This window comes from Echinops telfairi, unplaced genomic scaffold (genome assembly GCF_000313985.2).
Source record: "Echinops telfairi isolate 266 unplaced genomic scaffold, ASM31398v2 ScPeMD7_3533;HRSCAF=4204_0, whole genome shotgun sequence".
NCBI classification, from domain to species: Eukaryota; Metazoa; Chordata; class Mammalia; order Afrosoricida; family Tenrecidae; genus Echinops; species Echinops telfairi.
The window spans coordinates 17,068,539-17,089,821 of record NW_022107431.1 but is presented as its reverse complement, the minus strand read 5'-3'; the positions used below and the strand labels follow the sequence as shown (position 1 = coordinate 17,089,821).

Sequence of the window (21,283 nt, the reverse complement as noted above, 5' to 3'; positions counted from 1 at the left end):
GTGCTGATCATGTTTGAACCACCCAGGTACCTCTGGAGATGGAGGTGCTATGGCAATATGCTGAAAATGACAGGGACCTGTTCATTTCATGTTCGTGTAGCAAGCATACCTAAGTGCCCCTAGAACAGTGGTTCTCAACCTTCCTAAAGCAGTGACCCTTTTATACAGTTCCTCATGTGGTGGTGACTCCCCAACCACAAAATTATTTTCATTGCTACTTCATAACTAATTTTGCTATTGTTATGGATTGAGTGACCCCCGAGAAAGGGTTGTTTGACCCCCAGGTTGAGAACTGCTGCCTTAGAATATTCTCCTGGAGTGTACCATCCAGCAGTAAGCAAAGGTGCAAAACGACCATTGGTGTTTCAGAATGAGGAGGTGTGCTCGTGGGTACAAGTACGAGTGTGTGAAAGAAGAAAATGGAACCCCTAGGTTCATCCCAACGGGCCTGGGCTGGGCAGGGCCAGTTCTGTGTGCATGGGAGGGAGGTGAAAATACACAGGCTTTGTGTGTCTTGTCAATTCAAGATACGTATAAAAGTGTCCAATTGGCTTTCAATCTCCAAAATATTTAAAACTGGGGAAAAGGTGAGAAAACAATGGGAGGTGAAGTGGACAGTGAGCCAGCTGCCCTCCAATCACTCCTAACAAGGGCACAGACAAGCCAGCTGGGCCCTCAACCTGGCTGGTGTGTGGGGGACACAGCCAGAGCTGTGCCTGGGATGAGGCTGAGGAATGGGACCCAAACACCTAATCCTTTCAGTTTCAAGAAGTCCGATTCCCCAGACACTTCCGTTACTCCAGTCTTTGAGCTGGAAACAAAAGTTTCCTTTGGAACAACGGTCAGGCATAGCGTTTTTATTCAGGCAGTACTGTCATCTTTGGATAGTTTTATGACAGTTGATCTTTTAGAGTTACATACTTTGAGGATCACCCTGACGGGGACATTGTTTTTGACTGGAGAACGTGCAACCACAGCCGGCTTGCTATGCCATTTCTCCTTCCGGGTTACTTGATGAGGAAAAACACTCGTCCCAGCTCAAACATGACCTTTAAGGCAATAAAGAGGGAGGAGGATTAATTTCATGGTAAAACAATTACCAGTACGAATGATGACTTGCCCAAGATAGTAACTGCAGAAATGGTCTGAGGTAGGCGCAGGACGCGCGGGTCTGAGGCGCAGGTGGGTCGGACATTGGAAACTAGCCCACAGGTGTGCTCGACCACCAGCCTCTCGAAGTGAAACTTGGAAGCATTTAGGAGTGTGCGCCATAAATCTTGGACCCCTGACCTCGGTTCCCAAGAGCCAGGTGAGCTTGCTCAGCGCCCTCCTGCTTTCGTGTCGGGGCTGCCCTACCTCAATGGTGATGAGGATGACGATCATCCATTCGAGGCGCAGCGCCCGCTTCTCGTGCAGGTGGTTGCGCATGAGGTCCGTGAGCTCCATGCAGTGCTGCAGCTTCTCGTTCATGACCTGAGTTAGGAGAGAGTTCCTGCGGGGGTGCACGCACACGGCCGGCCGGTCGTCTTCAGAGGCCGAAGGAAGGCTTTCCCCCGGGGACACCGCGTGCCCCGCAGCTCCTGCTGCCAGCCCTCCACCATGCTGGCCCGGCTGCAGGTGGGCCCACCCAGAGTCCACGGTGCAAAGCCCAGGCTCAACTGCAAGAAAGACCTGGCATTCAGAGCCTTACAGGATTTTTGAAGAAAGACCTAGGGCCATTTGGAGGTTCAGTCCTTGGGTAAGATTTTGAGTTGCTAGTTGTGGGTGGCTGGCCTTGGGATTTTAGCCGTTAAAGGCAAACTTGAAACACGATTTGAACATAATTACAAGAGTTGGCTCAATGGCAAGTGGTTGGGAAGATGACCAAAAAAACAAATTGCCACCTCCTAAAACACCGATTCAAAGTAAGGTCCCCACCACCGACGAGCCGGCGCTGTGGCGCGCCCACCACCAGATGGCAGCGCTTCCCATCCTACACGGAAGATGCTGCCGGGAGGGTTCCCAGGACCTTGGGTTTGAGACTGAGAAGTGGGCTCCTTGCTTGTCACTTTGCCTCCAGAAATGGAGCCTGGAAGCAATTTTGAAAAATAGTTTGATTCCAATTCCTTCTGGGGTGCAATTACAAACCAGCAGAGGTAGTGGCTACCACACCGACTGGCAGGGGTTGGGCACCGCCCAGCAGGACCCCTGCTTCACCCGAGAGGGGGCACAGGCAGCACCCCCTCGCTGACGGCCCCACACACTTGGCATTCTGATCCATACCGGGCTCAGAACACTGTCCCGCCCCTTCGCTGTCCTACAGGCTGCTCTAAACTTGCTGCTGCTTCCTCCTACAGGTTGACCCCCAACCCGGACGTTTGTACTTTCAACCTCAACTAAAGAATAGGAGTCCTGGGGCGCACTGGTTACTTGTTGGAACGTTAACCTCAAAGTCAGCAGTTTGAAGCCATCAGCTGCTCTGTGGGACAAATGGCTTTCTACTCCCATAAATGTTTAAGGCCTCAGGAATTACTCAGGGCAGTTCTAACCCTGTCCTATAGGGTTGCTCGTTAGGATTGACATGCAGTGAGTTTGGTTTTAACTAAAGAACAGACACTTTCTAAATGTGATGACAATTGTACAACTCTTGATATGAATGGATTATTGAGTTGTATGTGTGGATAAAGTGCTAATAAAACAGTAAAAAAGAACACTTTCTTCACCCCCTTCCTCATCCCCAGTGTGTGCCTTAACCCTTCATCAGTGGTATGTCTTACAACTCCCCAGACTCCTCTGAGCCTCCCCAAAGCCCCCGGGGTCCCATGCAGGAGGTGACTGAGCGCAGCAGGCTGTCATCCCAGGCCAGCAGGGAACCGACTCCACGCAATAGGATGCAGGCAGCACTCCCCCACTCCCCACTGCAGGGATGCTTCCTTTTGTCTTTGGGAACCGAGCCAAGATGTTCTAACAGAAACCGTGTTGGTGGCTCTCGTGTGACTGACACTAAGTGGGACCCTTCAAAAACCAAAGAAGGGATTTAATCGTGGGTGGGCAGTGCCACCCGAAGACTCAGAAGGGCTGGGGGTGGAGACAGGAGGGGGTGTTCCCCACACTCTCAGGAGGAAAGCCACAGGAAATGCCCACCCAGGTGCCAACTGCGGTTTAGAACCACAATGTGAGACTGCACGAAGCAGGGCAGACATCCGGCTGTACGAGACAAGCTCCGAGAGCAAGACGGGGGACATCACCTGTCTCTGAGCTTCAGTGTCACAATGCCGGGTTCTTGTCCCACTCCAAGTCACAAACAGAGGACCAATCAGACTGAACCTCCTTGCCTGTGAGGCACCCCCCATGGCAATTCTACCAGTATCTCCGGGCAACTTCGTGCACAGGAGAGCAGGAGGAGTTGATCCCGAGCCCCACCCTACTGCGTGGAGTCAGGTTCCCGGCTGGCCTGGGATGACAGACCGCCTGCTGCGCTCAATCACCTGCATGGGACCGTGGGGGTGTGCGTGCGTGCGTGTGTGCGTGCGTGCGTGTTTAGGTTTCCAAAGTGTTTTCTTTTTTCAAACACTGACACATTTTTAATTCTAAAAACAGGCTGGATCCTGTCTCCCTCCCTCAAGCTGGGATTGTACTGCTCCCTTCCCCTGAACGGAAACCACCTCAGGCCATGTGATGCGGCCACCTGCCCAGTGCTGAGCCCCCTTTGCTCGGCTCCACAGGAAAGCACTTCCTTGAGTCGTCCTCGTCTGCTCAGCAACCTTCCCTTCTGCCCCTTCTTTTGGGGAAGCTGTTTTTCTACTATTCACAATGCTGCCACCTGGGAGGATGGAGACACACAAGCCCAGGGGCCCATGGGCAGTACTAGACGAGGTGAAGCCAATGGTCACGGACTGATTTGTGTCCTCTCCAACTGTGGAAATCCCAGTTCTACTCTCTGTCACTGGGATCCCCTTTGGGAATAGGGGGGGGGTTCCCATTTGTTGGGTTAGGGGGGCCGCCTTGGTATAGGGCAGGCCGCAAGTCTAACCACTTGGTTACCCAGACACGTGCGCCCACAGGGAGCACTGACACACGGTTGTGCCCGACGGGGATGTGGCGCCAACAGAGCTGGGAGGAAGAGCAGTCACTCCGCTAAGCCGAGGCCCCATAGCTTGGACATGGTGTCAGGAGGCCCCATCTCTGGAAAAGGACCTCATGCTTGGTGGAGGCGAGGGGCAGCGAGAAAGTGGAAGGCCCAGGACAAGATACATTTGACAGAGCGGCTGCGTCGGTGGGTTCACACCACCGAGTGGGCGGGCAGTATTGCATTCTATGCTACGAGTTGGAAACAACAACGTGAGGCTTATCTGATATAGAAGCACCAGCAAACCAAGGCACCCACCACCCCGGCCAATTCCCTTATTGCCATGACCAGCAGAGCCAGGCCCCTCTCCCACCCTGTTCTTCCCCCCTCATGGAGACCCTGAAAGGGGAAGACAGGCTGAAGGGAGCCCGAGACCTGTGCCTGACAGGACTCCACCACCCAGCCCTCAGCCTTGCCCGCTCCCTGCGCCATGACTGTAGGTGGGGAGGAGACGGAGCTAGGCCTAGGCTTCTGGGGGAGGCAGGAATTGGTGTTGCAGTGGTTGCTGCCAAGAACAGGAGGGGGTAGCAATGTGAGTCCAGGCAATAGCCTGGCAGCAAGCACAACGGGGTGGAAAACGAGGCAGTGAGGTGGGAGAGGTAAGCTTGTAAGTGGTACTGCTTACCATGTGGAAAACAGACTGACGAGACATTCCCTCCTAAGCATCCCTGTGGAGCCCATGACAGTGCTGTTAGGTGACATTGCAAGAGGGAACTAGGCTGTTGATGGAATTAACATTGTTAGTCAGCTGACCTTAAAATGGGGAGGTACTCTTAGGTTCTCTGGATGGGTGCTAATCTTGGCAGAGAGAAGCAGAGTGGGCAGGCCGAGGAGGATGCCTATCCACCCCCCACCCCCACCCCCAGGCAGATGGAAGGGGCCATAAACCCAGGCTCCTGGGCAGTGACGGAGCTGGAAAAGGCAAGGGAATGGCCTTCCGGAAAGACCTCAAGGCCCAGCCCGGCCAGGCCCATGCTGGACTTCTGGCCTCTGCCCTATAGTAATTTGTCACAGAAACAGGAAACAAGTACACCATGCTAGAACGCGACTCAACAGGGACCACTTCCCTCAGAATTCAAATAGTATTTCCTGTGTTGGACAGACAGACGGTCTCTACCCCCTGGCCAAAGGGTGCAGGAGCAGCAGGGGAAGGGCCGGCCTGGAAGCTGGGAGACAGTGGAGAAGGTGTAACGAGACAATAGGCCATGGGGGATAGATATTAATAGTTGGGGGCCTTAAAGGTAGGGGCCAGGGTGGGATCTGTCCCTGTCGCACCAGCCAGAGTCTAACATACACTTTCAATAAGGATCTGTCAGCAAATGAATGAGATTAGGAGAAGAGGCTGGCTGTGAAGGGTGAACTAGACAGCGGAACCAGGATGGTTTTTCAAGAGCCAGGGAGGGAGCTGGTTGTGGGGCTGCGTAGGGAGGCTAGGTGAGTGCCAGGAACCAATGAGACCAGAGGCAACTTCACGGGAGAAAAGAAGGAGCTTCCCTTTGGATTCTCAATCACTGGTTAACTCTACAAGTGGTCACTGAACACCTCTTATATGTGAGGCCGTTGCCAGGTCCTGGGAAGAAAATCCGTTTCTGACCTCACAGGGCTTACCTTCTAATGGGGCCGACACAAGAAAGTCGCTGAAGCAAGCAGCAGACAGGACTTCTGTAGGATCTGTGGGATGCGGCAAGCAACTGGGAGCATCAAGAAAGGCTGTAGCACAAAATAGCTAGTCTTGGTCCAAGTGAAGTGGACTTTGCCCTTGGCTCTGGAGAAAGGAGCCTTACAGTAACGAGGGGCTCTGCAAACACATGGCCAGACCAGAGAAGGCTCCACTAGGAGGCCGCTATCGGCCGGCTGGCTCAGGAGCCAGGACTGAGCCCATCAGCAGACTGGCTGCTAAAGGCCCTGAACACAGGCTCGGAGAGCTTCCTGGTTGGGAAGAATGCTGCTAGTGAGTGCCCTGGGACAAGGAAGCCCCACTCTGAACAAGAGACTCCCACGCCTTTTCCTAGGCAGCAAGTGACTGAGCCCAAAGGGCCAGTGGAGGCCAGCCGCTCAGAAAGGAACGTGAAGACCGGTGTCACTCTGTACTTAGGCGACTGGATTCATGCTGATCCTTACCACGCCGAGGCAAGAGAGACGGGTGAGAGACGTAGGTTTGGAAATCATTAGCAACAGGAGATGTCGTGGAGAAGCAGCAGGCTGTTGGTGGTGGAGGCGGCGTGAGGAGAGGAGAGGAGAGAAGCCGGGCCAGACGCCTGGAGCACAGCAGCTTAGAGGGCAGGCGCTGGGAGCCAAGCATATTGCTCTCGCTCCCTACTATGCGCCTGGAACTCTCGGTGACCTTTTCTCACAGACAAAAACCAGACCCACTGTCATCGAGTAGAGGCCAACTCGCAGCAACTGGGTAGGACGGTCTAACAGTCCCTGCGAGTTTCCAAGATTGCAACTCTTTATGGGAGCAAAACCCGTCTTTCTCCACTGAGCGGCAGGTGGTTTAGAACGGCTGACCTTGCAGTCAGCAGCCCACCAGGGCTCCTCGAAGCTTTCCCAAATATCAAATGAAACTAATGGTCTCACCTTTTTTCCGCCTGCATTTCACCACATCTCATGCCTAACCACTTCTATTCCTCAAGACTCTTCATCTAGAGCAGTGGTTCTCCGCCTTCCTCATGACCCCCAACCATAACATTCGTTTTGTTGTTACTTCATAACTGTCATTTTGCTACTGTTATGAATCGGGCGACTCCTGTGAAAGGGTCATTCGACCCTGTGGGGGGTGTCGCAACCCACAGGTTGAGAACCGCTGATCTAGAGGGAAAAACGAACAAGAAACAGATTGCTCTAGTGCTAAGAGCCCCTTCTCAGTTCTGTCTGTCTGTCAGACTTCTCGTCAGACTCTAGAGCCGGCTGACAGCCGGAGTCTCCGCGCGGTGTGGAGCCCGGTCCTATTTGGGACTAAAACCCTGAATATTCCCGAAATCACCTCCACAAACTCAAAGCAGCCTCCACGGTCTTTGGGACGCTGAGAAACAACTTCGGGAAATGTCGTGTGGGGACTTTAGTTCTGTCTCATATCCCCGGGGAAGACTTTGGAACCAGAGAGATGTCTCAGTGTGAGGCTGCAGTCAGAGGAAGGACAATTCGCTGTGACTGTGGTCTGGAGGCTCGGGCACTTCGGAGTTTGAGGAGCTCCGGTGTGGTGCCAAGAATGTGCTCAGCTGCTAACTGGGGGGCACCCTGGGAGGGAAACCTGGTGATTGATCGTTCATGTGGTTGTTAGGTGCCAATGAGTTGACTGCGACTCAGGGACCCTGGGCCCAGCAGAAGGCAGCGCTGCCGGTCCTGCACCACCCTCAGTGTGGCAGCCGCCATGTCCGTCCGCTTGCTGAGCTCTTACTCCTTATACTGACCCTCTCCTTTACCACGCGCAAGGTGCCTGTCCTCCAGGGTCAGGTTCCTCCTGCCAACATCGCCCTTATTCTCAAGAGCACTCTGCTGGCACGTCTTCCTAGACAGGTTTGTCCATTCTTCAGGCAGTTCACAGGACCTGGAACATTCTTTGCCAAGCCTGGAATTCAGAGGTATGCCCCAGGGATGTACTCCTCAACAATTCGATGGAGAGCCCCCGGGAGCATAGCTCTCTTGGGACCCATGTGGTGTTGCCCTGAGCAGAAGCAACTTAACAGTGACTGTATTTTATATTGGGAAGATGGACTGTTTGTTGTACATCAGTCGTCATGTGTCTATGCTAGGAGGACACACAGGAAGACGGCACTGGTTCAGAGTTTTCAGAAACGATCTATAAATCTGCTCTAGGGAGGGGAAGGTAGTGCACATGCATGTGGCTGCCATGCTTGTGGCAGGCACTGATCTCTCCCAGGCACCTGTCCACACACCTGCCCCTCCAGGCCTGGACCCGAGCCAGAGCCCACTTAGTCTCTGCTGTTTTCCACCTCTACCTCCACCTCCTCCTCCTCCTCCTCCTCCCAGACTGTGCTGTAAGGGAGGGAGGGGTGGACCCCCACGAGGGCAGCTTCAGTTTCCCCTAACTCCCTCTGCCCCTTAACATATTGCTACTTCTATTTTACTTGTGCTGCCCTAGTTCCTGGCCCAGACGTGAAAGAATCGTTTCATTTGGCGAGATAATTTAACTTAAAGGAATCTTCAAATGCAGCTCCTTGAGAAAAATGAAAGTGGATTTTCTCGTCTGCTGGCATCCTAAAGTTAAATTGAAGGTGTGGACTGGAAGCATGAATTTGAGGAATGAATGGTAAATCAGATTTAGTTCAAGGACCTCTCAGTCCACAGTGACATTCTCACGGCATAAGCTACAACTCAATTTCCCAAGAAAAATATTTTCTTACTTGACGAGAACAAAATTCTCAACCATTTTTAGGGTATCATTTTAGCTAAGAAAATTTCTAGAAAAAGGAAAAATTTTTTTTAATGTTAGAATATCAAGAAGGATAGAAAGAATAAAAATTTGGGCAGATACAAAACATCTCCAGGGGTAGGTTCTTGGTAATATGCCCGAGATATACGCCCCTTCACTAATTTCTAAATTGATGATTGAAGCAAAAATTAGAACACTGATGTGGTTCCCAATGTCTGCCGAGGAAATACTGAAAACAAGTGTGTTATAAAGGTATGTTACAAATGGGGGAAGCGTAAGGGGATGTACAACTCACTTCATCTGATAAAAGGTGGAAGGAAGGCAGTAGGTACCATCACTCAATCACCCAAACAGCTCTGCAAACAGATACATCAGAGACAATATATGGAAACCAAAATAGAATTCCAAAAAGTGTTCACATAACCTTCTGGAAGCTAAAAACCAGTAGCAACAAATTGCATGAGGGAGAGCGGATAGAAGAGTTTTCTCTACTTGTCTGGTTACACAGCCCTGTGGTGGCACGATTGCACCAACCTGTCCACGTAGTCTATTTCCACCAATGCCCTCTCCAGCATTGGCTTGTCAGAGATGTCTTTTCTCAGCATTGCTCCCCACTTGTAAGTGCCCTCCAGGTAACTCTATTGGGACGCTTTGCTGCTACCTTTTTCAGCACGTCTACATTTAGCTCACGACTCACCCTCTCTGGCTCTCCGAGCAGTGCTACCTTTCTGCCCATCACTATAGGCAAGCATCAGCCACCTGATTCACCTTAAAGGGTTCTTTAAGATTCATTTCTATTCTCAGGCTCACCATTTAACTTCAGGACCCCCGTGAACTCGTCATGCTTAAAACTTCCAGTGGATCACTAGGTCTCCAAATCAGGGTTTCAAACTGATTTGAACCTGCTTAGTCATGGCTGACAATGCAAAACTGGAGTAGACCCCCCCATTAAAAAAAAAAATTAGGTGATCCACAATGCTAACTGGAATGGGGAAAACCACGGGTAGAAGTCATAGACTGCTAAACCCAAGACGACTGAGTCCTGAGCCCTTTCAGGAGCTTGCTGCAAATGACAGAGTAGCTTATTGCCAGGACTAAGGAGAGTAACACACATTCAAAGCAAAGAGGTCAGCCGCCATCTTTGAGCCGGGCACTATTATTTTCAACTCAAGTGATCAAGAGATCTGGTTGCTATGCAACGCGGATGGCTGCCCTTCTTTTCTAAGATGAGCACATTGCCAGCAGGGCTTCACCCGGTGACTTTTTCCATTTCAGTTAGTGCTCCGGCTCACTCACATTAAAAAAAGATCTGGGTCCCTCCCTTTGTCAGCTATGACTGAACCAGGCTGACCTGGCTCAAAGCCCTGATTCAAACGATCTGGTCTATAGAGCGAAAATCAGAAGGAGTTTTGACGTGCTTGCAGAATAAGGAAAAAGGTTCATGTGAAGAGATCTGTGAGACTTGATGTCAAACAAGGTCTTTCTCCCAGAGTAGCTAGACACATTTACTCAAATTTAGAATATTTATCTTCACAGTTAGTACACGCTACAGGTAACAGGTGCCTCTCTCAAAATGCCGAGTACATACCTTCACTCTGCGGGCGATGCTAAGGAACTGGCAGGTCTTATCATACAGCTCCTCCAGGTTTTCCCTGTCCCAGTAGAAATCAGGGGTGATCAAGAAGTCTGAGCTCAAGTTTATGCGGTGTCTTGAAAGAGAACAAAGACACTTTTATTTTTAACTTGCATTAAAAAAAACATTGTTTCAATTGTGTATCACGCCCTGATTTATGTGATGCTTTACTAAAAACATTTTTAATGCTTCTCTATAACATAGAGAAGAAAATATACAAAAGAATCTGAAAGTCCTTTCTACAATACCAATATTACCATTGGTTAATTCACTCTGTATTTATCTACAAGGTGGGTGGAAAAAAAGAAACCCATGTGTTTTCAATTTCTACACTTCTTTTTTCATTAACTCCTTTGACAATACCCATCCCCCAGCACAGGTTTTGAGGGGATAGCTAATAGAATGACATGGCTTTACAACAAGGTACAAAGAAGGTAAAAATGGACCAGTCTTCGATTCCAATCTCACCGTTCCTTTTCTCACTCCCTTAAGCTTCTGTTGTTAGTGTCTTCTCTGTCCTTCACGTCTTTCTTTATGCTAACACTGGATAAGCAAGCGTGAGCAAGTATGCGCGCGCACACACGGTCCAGGGAATGCCAATCTAACAATAACCAGCTTGTTAAAAGGATGGAAGGCAGCTGAGTGCTGAGAGCGTCCTAGGAGTGGCAGTTGGGGTCTAAGCAGGTCTGGGTTGAACAGTGTCCTCCAAAAAGCTATGTGATGTCCTAATCCTGTTTTAGGTTCAGAAGAGACTCCAAATCTCATAAAAGAACATTTCTGAAGCCTTAGACAGGATACAGACACATCATCCAGATAAGGGGGCCCATTCCCACGAACTCATAATGGCGTGCAAGGGCTTGCTGAGAGAGCGAGCGCTGTAAAGAGGATCCAACTTACGGCCACTGAGTTGATGCCAACTCACAGCGAACCTATAGGACAGGGCAGACCTGTCCATTTGAGTTTCTGAGACTCTAATTGTTTACCGGAGTTGAAAGCTTGTTTTTCTCCCTCTGAAGGGCTGGTGATTTCGAACTGCCAACCTTGCAGACTAAAGGCAACTGTCAAAAAAGCAAGTCCCGAAAGTCTGATTTGCGAGATCAGTGCATCATTGTTACAGGTATGACTACATAAGTGGGGAACAGGAACATGTTTGGGACAGGACTTTAACAGAACTATGCTACAGGACATACCCAAGCAAGGCCCTCTGGAGACTGCCCCTCCCTGGCCTGGCAGGTTCTGGGGGGAGGTAATCCTTTCCTACTCACTCTGCCTGAGAGTAAGACTGTTCTCATCCCGGGCCAAGGTCAGACGGAACCTAATGGAGTCTCAATCCAGTCCGTGCATTTGAACTGTGAGGCGGGAGGAGTACTGAAAGCACCGTGGACTGCTAAAAGGACAGACGGATCTGTCTGGAAGAAGTAAGGCAGAGTGCTCCTTAGGGGCGAGGATGGCAAGACTTTGTCTTACTACTTTGGACATGTTGTCCGGAGAGTCCAGGCCCTGGAGGAGGACATCAGTGCTTGGTAAGGGGAGGGGCGGTGTAAGAGAGGAAGGCTTTCAACAAGATGGATGACGCAGAGGCTGCACCAATGGGCTCAGGCGTAGGGACGTTGTGAGGACGGGCAGTGTTTGTTCTGTGGTTCACAGGGTCGCTGTGGGTCCCAGCTGACTCGATGGCACCCAATGACAAGAATCCCCTTCCTGGAAAAGGACATCAGGTTTGTTCCAGAGGCAGCAGAAACGAGGTGGGTCCTCAAAGAGGTGAATGGACCCCGGGGCTGCAATGGGCTTAAGCAGATGAACGATTGTGGGTGGTACAGGACAGGGCAGTGTTTGGTTCTGCCAACTTGACGGCACCTAACCATATGGTGCACACCAATCTCACTGCCATGGAGTCAGTTCCCACTCAACGATGACTCTACAGGACAGCGTAAAACTGCCCGCCCGTGGGGGTTTTCTGAGCCTAACGCTTTAGGAGAACAGGAAGCTTCCTCTTTGACCCTCGGAGCAGCGGGTGGTTCTGAACTGCTGACCTTGTGGTTAGCAGCACATGCATAGCCACTATACCCCCAGGGCTCTGCTAATCCACACAGGGTCTCTGCAAATAGATTTGGGCTTTCACTGTCATCCGAGGCTTCTGCAAACCGAGTGCTCCGACTTTACGCTCTAATACTGGTCCCAGTCCCTGTGACTGTGGCCCTGTCTGGGGTCATCACAGCCCAGGATGGAGGGGCCTCATCTGGTCCCCACTGAGTGGCTCACGAAAGCACAGACAAGGACAGCTTCTGTGGACCCAGCTACAAGGCCTGAGTGCCACGCAGTGCCAGGGGCCCCAGAAACTGGGAGACCAAGACCAGGTGCCCCTGGCGCAATGGTGCCCAGCCCAATGTCTAGCCTCCAGAGCTGAGGGAAAGCAGCCTGCTCTTAGGGCTCCCGCCTGTGCCACTGTTACAGCCGAACTGAACTCACTGCAATCAAGTCCATTCTGACTCACCGCCACCCTACAGGGCAGGGCAGAACCGCCCCCAGAAAGCCCCGTCTTTCTACTGAGCTGGTTTTGAACTAGGGACCTTGTGGGTCGCAGCCCAATGTGTAACCATTATGCCACAGCCAGCAGAAAAGACGGCATTGCTGAGACCTTGACAATGATTTTCTTGTATGCTTTGTGTAGTGTGCATGCACAATAGAGAGTGGGAGAGAGCTGACACTGAAATAAGATGAGAAGAGTGATTTCCAGAACTGTGAATGGCAACCTGGGGGAGCAAGAGCCTGGACGTGGGGCGCAGCTGACCTGGCAGTTTTCCTTGCTTGGAGCATCTTCCTGGGTTTTCAGAGTCCACGAAACACCGTTCCGACCAGTGGGCTCCGTGAACGGTGTGGGGAATCTCGCTGTGGAGTTCTCTGACATTGGCCGAGAACCTCCCAAAGTCACTGAAGTCTAGTTGGCATCAGGGTGCTGAGATAAACTTCTACTGAAACTTCCCAGGGCCCAACAACCAGAAGGCACCTGTCTTTCTAACCTCAAGAACAGCTATGATCCTGCCTGGTGTGGGTTTACCCTAGACCAATGGCCTCTCTTGGGAGCCCTGGTGACCCACTGGGCTGCTAACTGCAAGGTCAGCCGTTCAAAACCACCAGCTGCTCCATGGGAGAAAGATGAGGCTTTCTGCTCCCATAAAGGTTTCCAGGCTCGGAAACCCACCGGGGTGGTGCTACTCAGGTTCCACAGGGCTGCTCTGAGGCGGAACAGACTGGTCGGCAGCGAGAGTGACCTCTTGGGTCATGCAGGATTTCTTCCAGGAGGATGAGGCTTAGCCCCAGAGCTCCTCACACAGGCCGGAGTCGGTGCAGAGGAGAAAAGGCTGCCAGTCCCCCAGGGCTGCTCATGTTGGCTCTTTACCACACAGCTCGTTTTCATCCGGTGCGGATGTTTGTTTATGAATTGTTTCATTTACAGAGAGATCTTTACCTCAGGGCAAAGAGTTCACCCATTTTCCGCATGACCTCTTCATGAGAGAGTTTCACTTTCTTCCCAGCTTTTAAAGCCTATTTGACAAAAAAAAAAAAAAAAAGGTTTTTAAAGAAAATATATCCACTAGGTCCTGGGCCCATCGATTAAATTCCATAATGGCATCATGTTAATCCCATGGTGCTGGTCTCCTTCGGATGACTGCCTCTCCGCTGCAGGTCTCCGCTGACTAGGAATTCATTCTGCAGTCCTGTTTCCAGTGCCCTCTGCACCAGCATCTCCCAGGATGCATCTCTCTATCTAATCTCGGAAAGGCAGGGTGTCATTTCTCAGTTAGACAGTTAGACTGTGTTCACGGTGAACACCAAGTTAGAGATTTTAGTGCAGGCTGCACTCTTAATGTAGCTTCAGATGCACCCTTCATGCCATTCTCCTTGCATTTCAGCAAAGACACTTCCGAAAGAATCAAGAAACACAGCTACAATCTCAGAGAGGAAGCGTTCTTCTTGTCCTTTAATTAGTGACACTCAAACTTACACTATCAGAGAAAGGTAGCTATTTGAATTTCAGTTGTTTTTTTAAGATCAGTATGTTGTCTCACTCTTCTTTCCCCCGTTTTCTGAAGTGGAATATTGTATGTGCAGTAGGGGCTGGTGTGGGGGCCGTCCGCTGGCCTTACACTCAGTGTTGCTTTTCTAATGCTCACCCTCACTGGACAGTTCTCTTAACTGTCTTCCTTCAGGAATCGAGAAATTTGTTTCTTTTCCCCAAACATAAATCAGTCTCTGAAAACAGCATAAAATGTACATAATTACCTCTGGAATTGACTGAATAGATTCAATAAATTTATCCAGTGACGCTTCCCAAATAGCCAGTTTCACTGAGGGAAAATAAATAAATAACAGATAACGGCATTTTTATCATCCCCAACTCCAGACTCACTGCCATCCCCAGTGCTGACTCACAGGACCCCCTGTGGGTTTCTGAGACGGACTGTTCACAGGAGTAGCAAGTCCAGTCTTTCTCCTGAGGAGCTGCTGGTGGTTTCGAACTGCTCACCATGGGGATCGCAGCCCAGTGCGTAGCCACTAAGCCACCAGGGCTCCTCCCTTTTGTCATGTTCTCACTTACACAAAAATGTGCACTTGCACAGCACCTCTACTGCCCCGTCATCAGTAGTTTAAAGGGCAAATGTACTACAAATTTAAAGAGAAATGTAAGAATAGCTCCTTACTATCCGGAAGAACACGGTGAAAGTGGCAGGAAAGGAGGACTGGGAACAGCTTCCCCAGCCGTGCTGGGGACCCAAACGATGCTTGGTTCCAGTCCTGGTTTTCTAATCACTTAGCTCGGAAAACCCCAGGCAGCTCTGCAGGCGGCAAGAGGGCTTCCAGGCGGGCTCCCCATCCGACCGCCGGGGCTGTGGGTGAAGTTGGTACACTGAAGCCTGCAACAGCCTGAGGAGCAGCCAGGCCACAGCCCTGCCCCATGCACAGTTCTTTCAGAAACAACTCAGAGCAACGGTGACTCTGTCCCTTTCCTGCACAAAACCCCAAGACACGAGGCTCTCGATTTCTCCACCCCAAGGCCGGGGCCCCATTAGACAGGGCTTGCACGCAGAAAGGCTGGAGGTTTAAGGCCACCCAAAGGCCCGTTGGAAGAAAGGCCTGGTGAATTCCTTCTGTGAAAACCAGCCACCGGAAACCCGGGGGAGCCCAGTGCTACTCTGACACCCAGAGAGTGACAGCTTGACGGCGGCTGTCTGTGGAGCTGCAGGAGATGCGAGGCCAAGAGCCACGCAGAGAGGAGAGGGGCGAAGGCCCTGCTACTACCCCCCGCAACGAGGCCTGCGCCACTTCAAACACGTTTTATACAAGTAACCGCATTATTTTTGGTTCTCTTGGAGAAAAAGATGAATGTTTTTATAAAGCCGCCTATGAAACATGTTCAAAGCCTCATGAAGTACTTAAGCTGCTCCAGGTGGACTGAACACGGTGTCTCTTACCTGAAAGGCAGAGTGCGTTTGAGAAGGCAAATTTCTCCAGAGTGGTGTCATCGACGTCCAGCTCAGAATTCAACCGGATCTCCCCCCTGTGGAGTCGGGACTGCCCCCTGTGGAGGGAAAACAGAGCATCTTCTCCGTGCCGTGCAGCTTCCCCGCAAGGTCACCTTCTCACCACTCTTGGGATCATTCTGACAATTTCCATCATGAAGCGTACAGAGGTTCTCAGAGTGCTCGGCGCAAGTTATCCCATTTCTACCAACGAATCCCCCAGAAACAACCAAAGGTGCCACGCGCCGTGCTGCGTGTGCGTGCACACGTCCTATGTTCACATAGTAGTGAACACAGGAAAAACTGGTTCAGTAAGTAGGTGAAAGGTAACAGACTGGGATGCCGGGGGCGGGGGTGGGGGGAAGCCGGGGTAGACAGGAGCCTCAGCAGGTTCTCCAGACAGGGAAAGTGCTCCCAGGAAAGGGCTACGTGAGTTACTAGCTCCGAAGTCCTGCAGGCTCCTCTGTTGTGACAGCGACTCTCTTAGCTCCCCCTGGCTACCCTTCCTTTTCACAATCCCCATGATACGGGAAAGCGTGGAATGCCCGTGTGGGGTCCATCGGACGCAGGCAGGCTGTTACTGGGTCAGGCTGCTTAGCTATTTGGGGCTAGTCCAGCTACTTGTTTTAAGTTGTGGGTGGTTTGTGAAGTTAGACTGATCTAGGAGTCATTATGATGGTACTTAGACTGTATTTTTGTACTAAAAGCTGTCCTTAAAGCCAGGCTCCAAGTCCATGAACAATGTCTTCTCTCCCGCTTCCCCATGCGCGCCTTCCTCTGCTTACTCTGCTTTGCTGTAGCTCAGCTCTTCGTTCTCCCAGTGCACCAGGGCAACCTCGTAGGGCTGAATCTCGTGTCTCTCCAGGACTTGCATCACATGCTTCATCTGGAAGGAGAGGAACGTGTCTCTCAGGTTATAAGGGACTCCCACATTCAAGCCTGCAGGCACACTCCTGGCCATTACCATTTGTCATTCCACCGAATAAATGACATCTCTTCTGTGCTTGTTTTTTTAAGGAAGACAAAACCAAAAAGTAAGTTAAGCGTCAGAGGGACCCGGTGACACATCCATTTGCCTTCCAGGTGGAAATGCAGAGGCTCGCAATACACCGATTGATGCATCTCACCACTCGAAGAAAACCACCAATTACAGATTTTGATCCAATTGTTTTTCCTTTTCTAAAATAATATTAAGAGTTGATTCCAACTCACAGCTTCTCTATGGGACTGAGGAGAACTTCTCCCTGTATTTCTGAGGCTGTCCATCGGTAGGAGAGCCAAAGGCCTCACGTCTCTCATGCAGAGTGGCTGGTGGGTCAGAACCACTGACCTTTCAGTGAGAAGCCCTCTTTAGGGTCAATCACTGTGCCCCCCCCCCCAAGGCTCCTTTTAAACAACACCCACACACTGCCACTGAGTCCATCCCAACTAGAGAGACCCTAAGTAGGGTTCCGAGGTTACATCCTTATGGGAGCAAACTTCCTCTTGCCGGGGAGCAGCTCGGGGACTTGAACCACAGATGTTTCCGTTAGCAGCCGGTGCCTAACCACGGTGCCCCCTCCTGTTAGACAACCCGGGGGATGAAGGTTTCTCTCTGCCCTCCTGAAGCCCTGCTCCCCGCCCCCCCAAGCAACCACCAAGAATTGGGGTGCATACTCTTCTGCGTGGCTTCCTGCAGGCGTATTTGTCTTTTACATCACATGGGCTCCCGCTATGCCCAGGAGCGTTCATTCCTCAGCGCTGGTCTCTGTAGTGAAGGCGCCGTGGCTTGTTCACCACCTTCCAAGCCGTCAGCAGGCGGCTATGTCTGCTCTTCACCGGACTGAAGCCACATCAAGCCACCCTCCCGTGCGCGAACTTGTGAAGGCTGCTTTTAGGGATTGTCAGATTAAAAGACGCGCACTTAGGAATTTGATAAATGCTGCTAAACTGTTCTCTGCTTTTAGAATCCAAACTTCATTTATGAAAGCAGTCTTGAAAAAAGTCAGGATTTGTGGAGTTTTGTTTTTGTTATTTATTACTGAATTTGAAGAAAGCTTTGTTATGGTCATTTAAACTTCCTCTTCCCCAAGAGGTCCCCAGCACATCTGTGTACCTTTCAGTAAAACTGAGATTATAGGAAGTCTATCTTCAAACCAGCCCTGGTCTTAGAGTGGTCTGATGTTGTCATCTGACCTTGTAACGTAACTGCATCACGCAGCCTTGCGCTTGGATAAATTTAACGAACTATTCTTGCATATTCTGGCTGTGCTAGCATTAGTGTTTGGATGGCGGCTTTCTACCATGGTTTACCCTGGGTAACTGGCAGTCTCTCCCACGGGTGACGCTCTGGGAGTAAAATTATTGGGTTAACTATGAGCCGTTTTGATGTACACAAACGTTGATGCATTTGGTTACTTCTCAAAAGGTGGCAGCAAACATCCCGACTGGGATGGTGAGGAAGTGATTTCCTACAGTTGCCAAGTTCTAAAGGAACGACACGCACTTTATCCTTTTTGTGAATTATTGAATGCAAATTTACTTACTTCTGTTTTCACAGTGGCTGGCACGGTTCTGAGCCACTTTGATGCCACAAGGCAGCGTGCGCCCAGAGAATGGAACATGTGGGCGGCTAGAAACAAGCCCAAAGACAGGATTATTTTGGAAAACGACACTGTCAGAATAAATCGGCAGTGCTGAGTGAATCATCAGTGGTGGACTGTCAATTCCTCTTCTAAGAGCTCCCTTCCTCTGCACTAACCATTATGCTTTGCACAATTTCTTGGCGGCAAACAAAAGTTTACACGTCGTCTGTCTTCATGTGATTTATACTTACAGTTTTGTCTTTCACATTCCAGAACACAGCCGCTCCTTCCCTGAGTTAAGAGGAGAAAAGAATCAGTGAACTCAAAGGCAGAGTCACACGTGTGGGTGGGGTCACATGGGAGGCCGCTGTGCTTGGGGCATTCAAAGTAGAATGGCCTGGTGGATCTGATGTGACATCGTAGTCCCTGGATGGAGGGTGCTAAAAAGAGTCACTTTGTCGAATATTGATGAATGCTGACCTCTCAGAGACGTGATTTCTCACGTGGTTTGTAGCATAAAAACTATCACTGCAACTTTACTAGGCAACTCCGTATCGCAATGTTTCACACCTGCTCACCTCTGATGTACAGAAAGCGGAGCAAGGATATTTTGTGAGCCCCTTGTCTTAGCTATGGGATAATACATGGACAGAACAGGCTTTAATCGCTGTCAAGTGAAGAGCAGAGGGAGTCCCAGCCTCACAGTGCTTCCTGTGGAAGCACCAAGAAGCCACCGGCGATTCTGACTTTGATAGAACTTAGGACCTGGAAACTACGCTCTGGCTTCTTCAAAGGGCAAGCTGAGCGGCTTAGGGCAGGGGTGTCAAACTGGCACCCCGTAGGCTGCTTGCGGCCCCCGAGGTAATTTTTTGTGGCCCACGATGCTCTGGAATAAAATATAACAAGGGAATTGTATGCACAGTGTTGCCTCGATCTCCCCTAAGCGCTATTTTCTTCCTAACAATTTTTTCTATTTTCATTTTATTTGACCACCCTGGTTTAGGGGATCCAGAGCACGGGAGAGGGAAGTTGGGCAAGGTAGCCGGCTGGAAAGATGGGGCCTCGCATCATTCTTCAAACATCTGCTGAGCTCCCAGCTTCGTGCATGTGGGTGTCTGCACGTAGCATTTGCAAAACAAGGTCCAGGGCAGGCAGTCTAGTCCCTATCCTCAGGGAACTCCTGGTCCACACAAGACTGACCCTTAAGAGACCCACCCATTTCAAAGCCATGTGAGAGGGGCTAGTGTGGTTATGCAGCGCATACTACGGGATGCCCAGCAGAGGGAGTCGACGAGTCAAGAGGAGGCAGCTCAGTGCTGTGCAGAATTGTAGGGGCTCCAAGGTGGGGAGAGAGGGGTGCCAGGGACCAGAGAGCATTCACAGAATGGCTAGCAGTTCCCATGGCTCTGGACTTGGAAGACTATGGGGCAACAAGCTAGAGGGGTGGGCAGGAGCCAAACTTTGAGGGAGCTTCTGACAAGGGGTCTGGCCAAAAATCCACGGGCTTTTAAACAGGAAAGAGTAGTTTTCAGAACTACCTAGTAACAAAACTGCCTACAATGAACAAGGGGGGCGGGGCAAGGCAGGGAGTGCAGGTAGGAAATCTGGGGCAAGAGACTAGGGTGGCTGAGGGCCAAATAGGAGGAGTGGAGCCCTGATGGCTTAATGGTTAAGCATTGGGTTGCTAACCGCAAGGTCAGCAGTTCAAGCCTCCAGAGAAACACGAGGCTTTCTACCTGTGCCCGAAAAGATTTACAAGGTCGGACACCCACAGGAGCAACCCTGCTCTCTCCGAGAGGGTGACTGTGAGCTGGGATTGACTCGATGGCCCTGAGTGAGCAAGGTCAAGCTGGAGCATGAGCTCAGTCTCTTCCAGTCAGAAGCCAGTCCAGATGGCTGGCCCCATCCGGGTCAAAAGCAGGGGGACCTAGAAATCCCACGTGACTGCTGAGCACTTGAAATGTGTCTCACCCAGATTGCCAAAGTGCAGAGCACAATTTAAAAATCACCCCCGTCTTTCTCATCCTCTGTGGCGCGGGCGGGGGTGGGGTGGGGGTGTTGGTGTCTGAGTGGAGGGGAAGAGCATCTTTGGTCATGACTGAAAAATACTTCACCAATTATTTTTATAGTGTTCAAATGATAGTTCAGATATGTACTGAAGTTAATTTCAGGCAGCCTCTGTATTCAAAACTGATTTACTTTTTTTTCTAATGGAAAACATCCGCTTACAGAAGCTTGCACTCTGTTCCTATTGAACAGTGCTGACATGAGGCCCACAGAAGCCTCATGTAAGTCAACAACCCCATCCCACTGTCAGAGTCGATTCTGACCAACGTAGAACCGCTCCTTGGGGTCTCCAAAACCACACTCACTGCCTTTGAGTCGATGCTGACTCATAGTGACCCCACAAGACAGGTAGACCTGCCCTCGTGGGTTCCGGAGACAGGAACTCTTTACGTCTCCCTTGGAGCAGCTGGTAGCTTCACACTGATGACTGCGGTCAGCAACCCAGCATGTAACCACCGCACTCCCAGGGTGTAGAGATCACAGGATCTCCAAGGCTGCAGTCCTCTCAAAGCAGGCAGCCTCATCTTCTCCCTCAGACCAGCTGGTGGGTTCAAACTGCTGACCATGTGTTGAGCAGCTCAGTGCTTAAACAACTGACAGAGGCTGAGCTTTCTGTTTTCATCACTCTAAGGACCAAGACCACGAAAACATCCCAAGTGTTTGGAGCCTGGCGGACACCCCACGTGTCTCTGACCTGCCACATCTCAGTCGGCCACTTGACTGCAGGGACTGCACTCATCCGATGGCCCTCAGTGCCCTCGGTGGCAGCACTGAACAAAAGCCCTCCATCCAGGGCCGGCAGAAGAGCGGATTGCGTTCAGTGGCTCCTATCATCAGTGTCATTCCCAGCTGACTACTCTGGAACTGGGCATCAAACCCTTTAAATAAAGGGCGCACCAGACAGGGTGCGAATCTGAAGTCTCTGGGGAGGGAAAGTGGGATGGGATGTGGGGTCAGGGTTACAGGAGGAGGGGAGAGAAGGGCGGGGAGGGG

General features: G+C 50.9%; 1 protein-coding gene across 1 annotated transcript in view; it reads right to left on the bottom strand.

Annotated features, from left to right (window-relative positions):
* Nucleotides 1–842: 842 nt before the first annotated feature.
* The window catches only part of RMND1 (required for meiotic nuclear division 1 homolog), a 34,206-nt gene continuing 13,765 nt past the window's right edge, over nucleotides 843–21,283 (bottom strand). The window contains exons 5-12 of the mRNA XM_004702113.2: nucleotides 18,475–18,514; nucleotides 16,445–16,545; nucleotides 15,612–15,718; nucleotides 14,422–14,486; nucleotides 13,607–13,683; nucleotides 10,093–10,213; nucleotides 1,357–1,473; nucleotides 843–1,049 (exon numbers count right to left, since the gene is read on the bottom strand). Coding sequence (XP_004702170.1) covers nucleotides 1,008–1,049; nucleotides 1,357–1,473; nucleotides 10,093–10,213; nucleotides 13,607–13,683; nucleotides 14,422–14,486; nucleotides 15,612–15,718; nucleotides 16,445–16,545; nucleotides 18,475–18,514 — 670 coding nt within the window. The 3' untranslated portion in view covers nucleotides 843–1,007. The remainder of the gene's footprint in view (nucleotides 1,050–1,356; nucleotides 1,474–10,092; nucleotides 10,214–13,606; nucleotides 13,684–14,421; nucleotides 14,487–15,611; nucleotides 15,719–16,444; nucleotides 16,546–18,474; nucleotides 18,515–21,283) is intronic.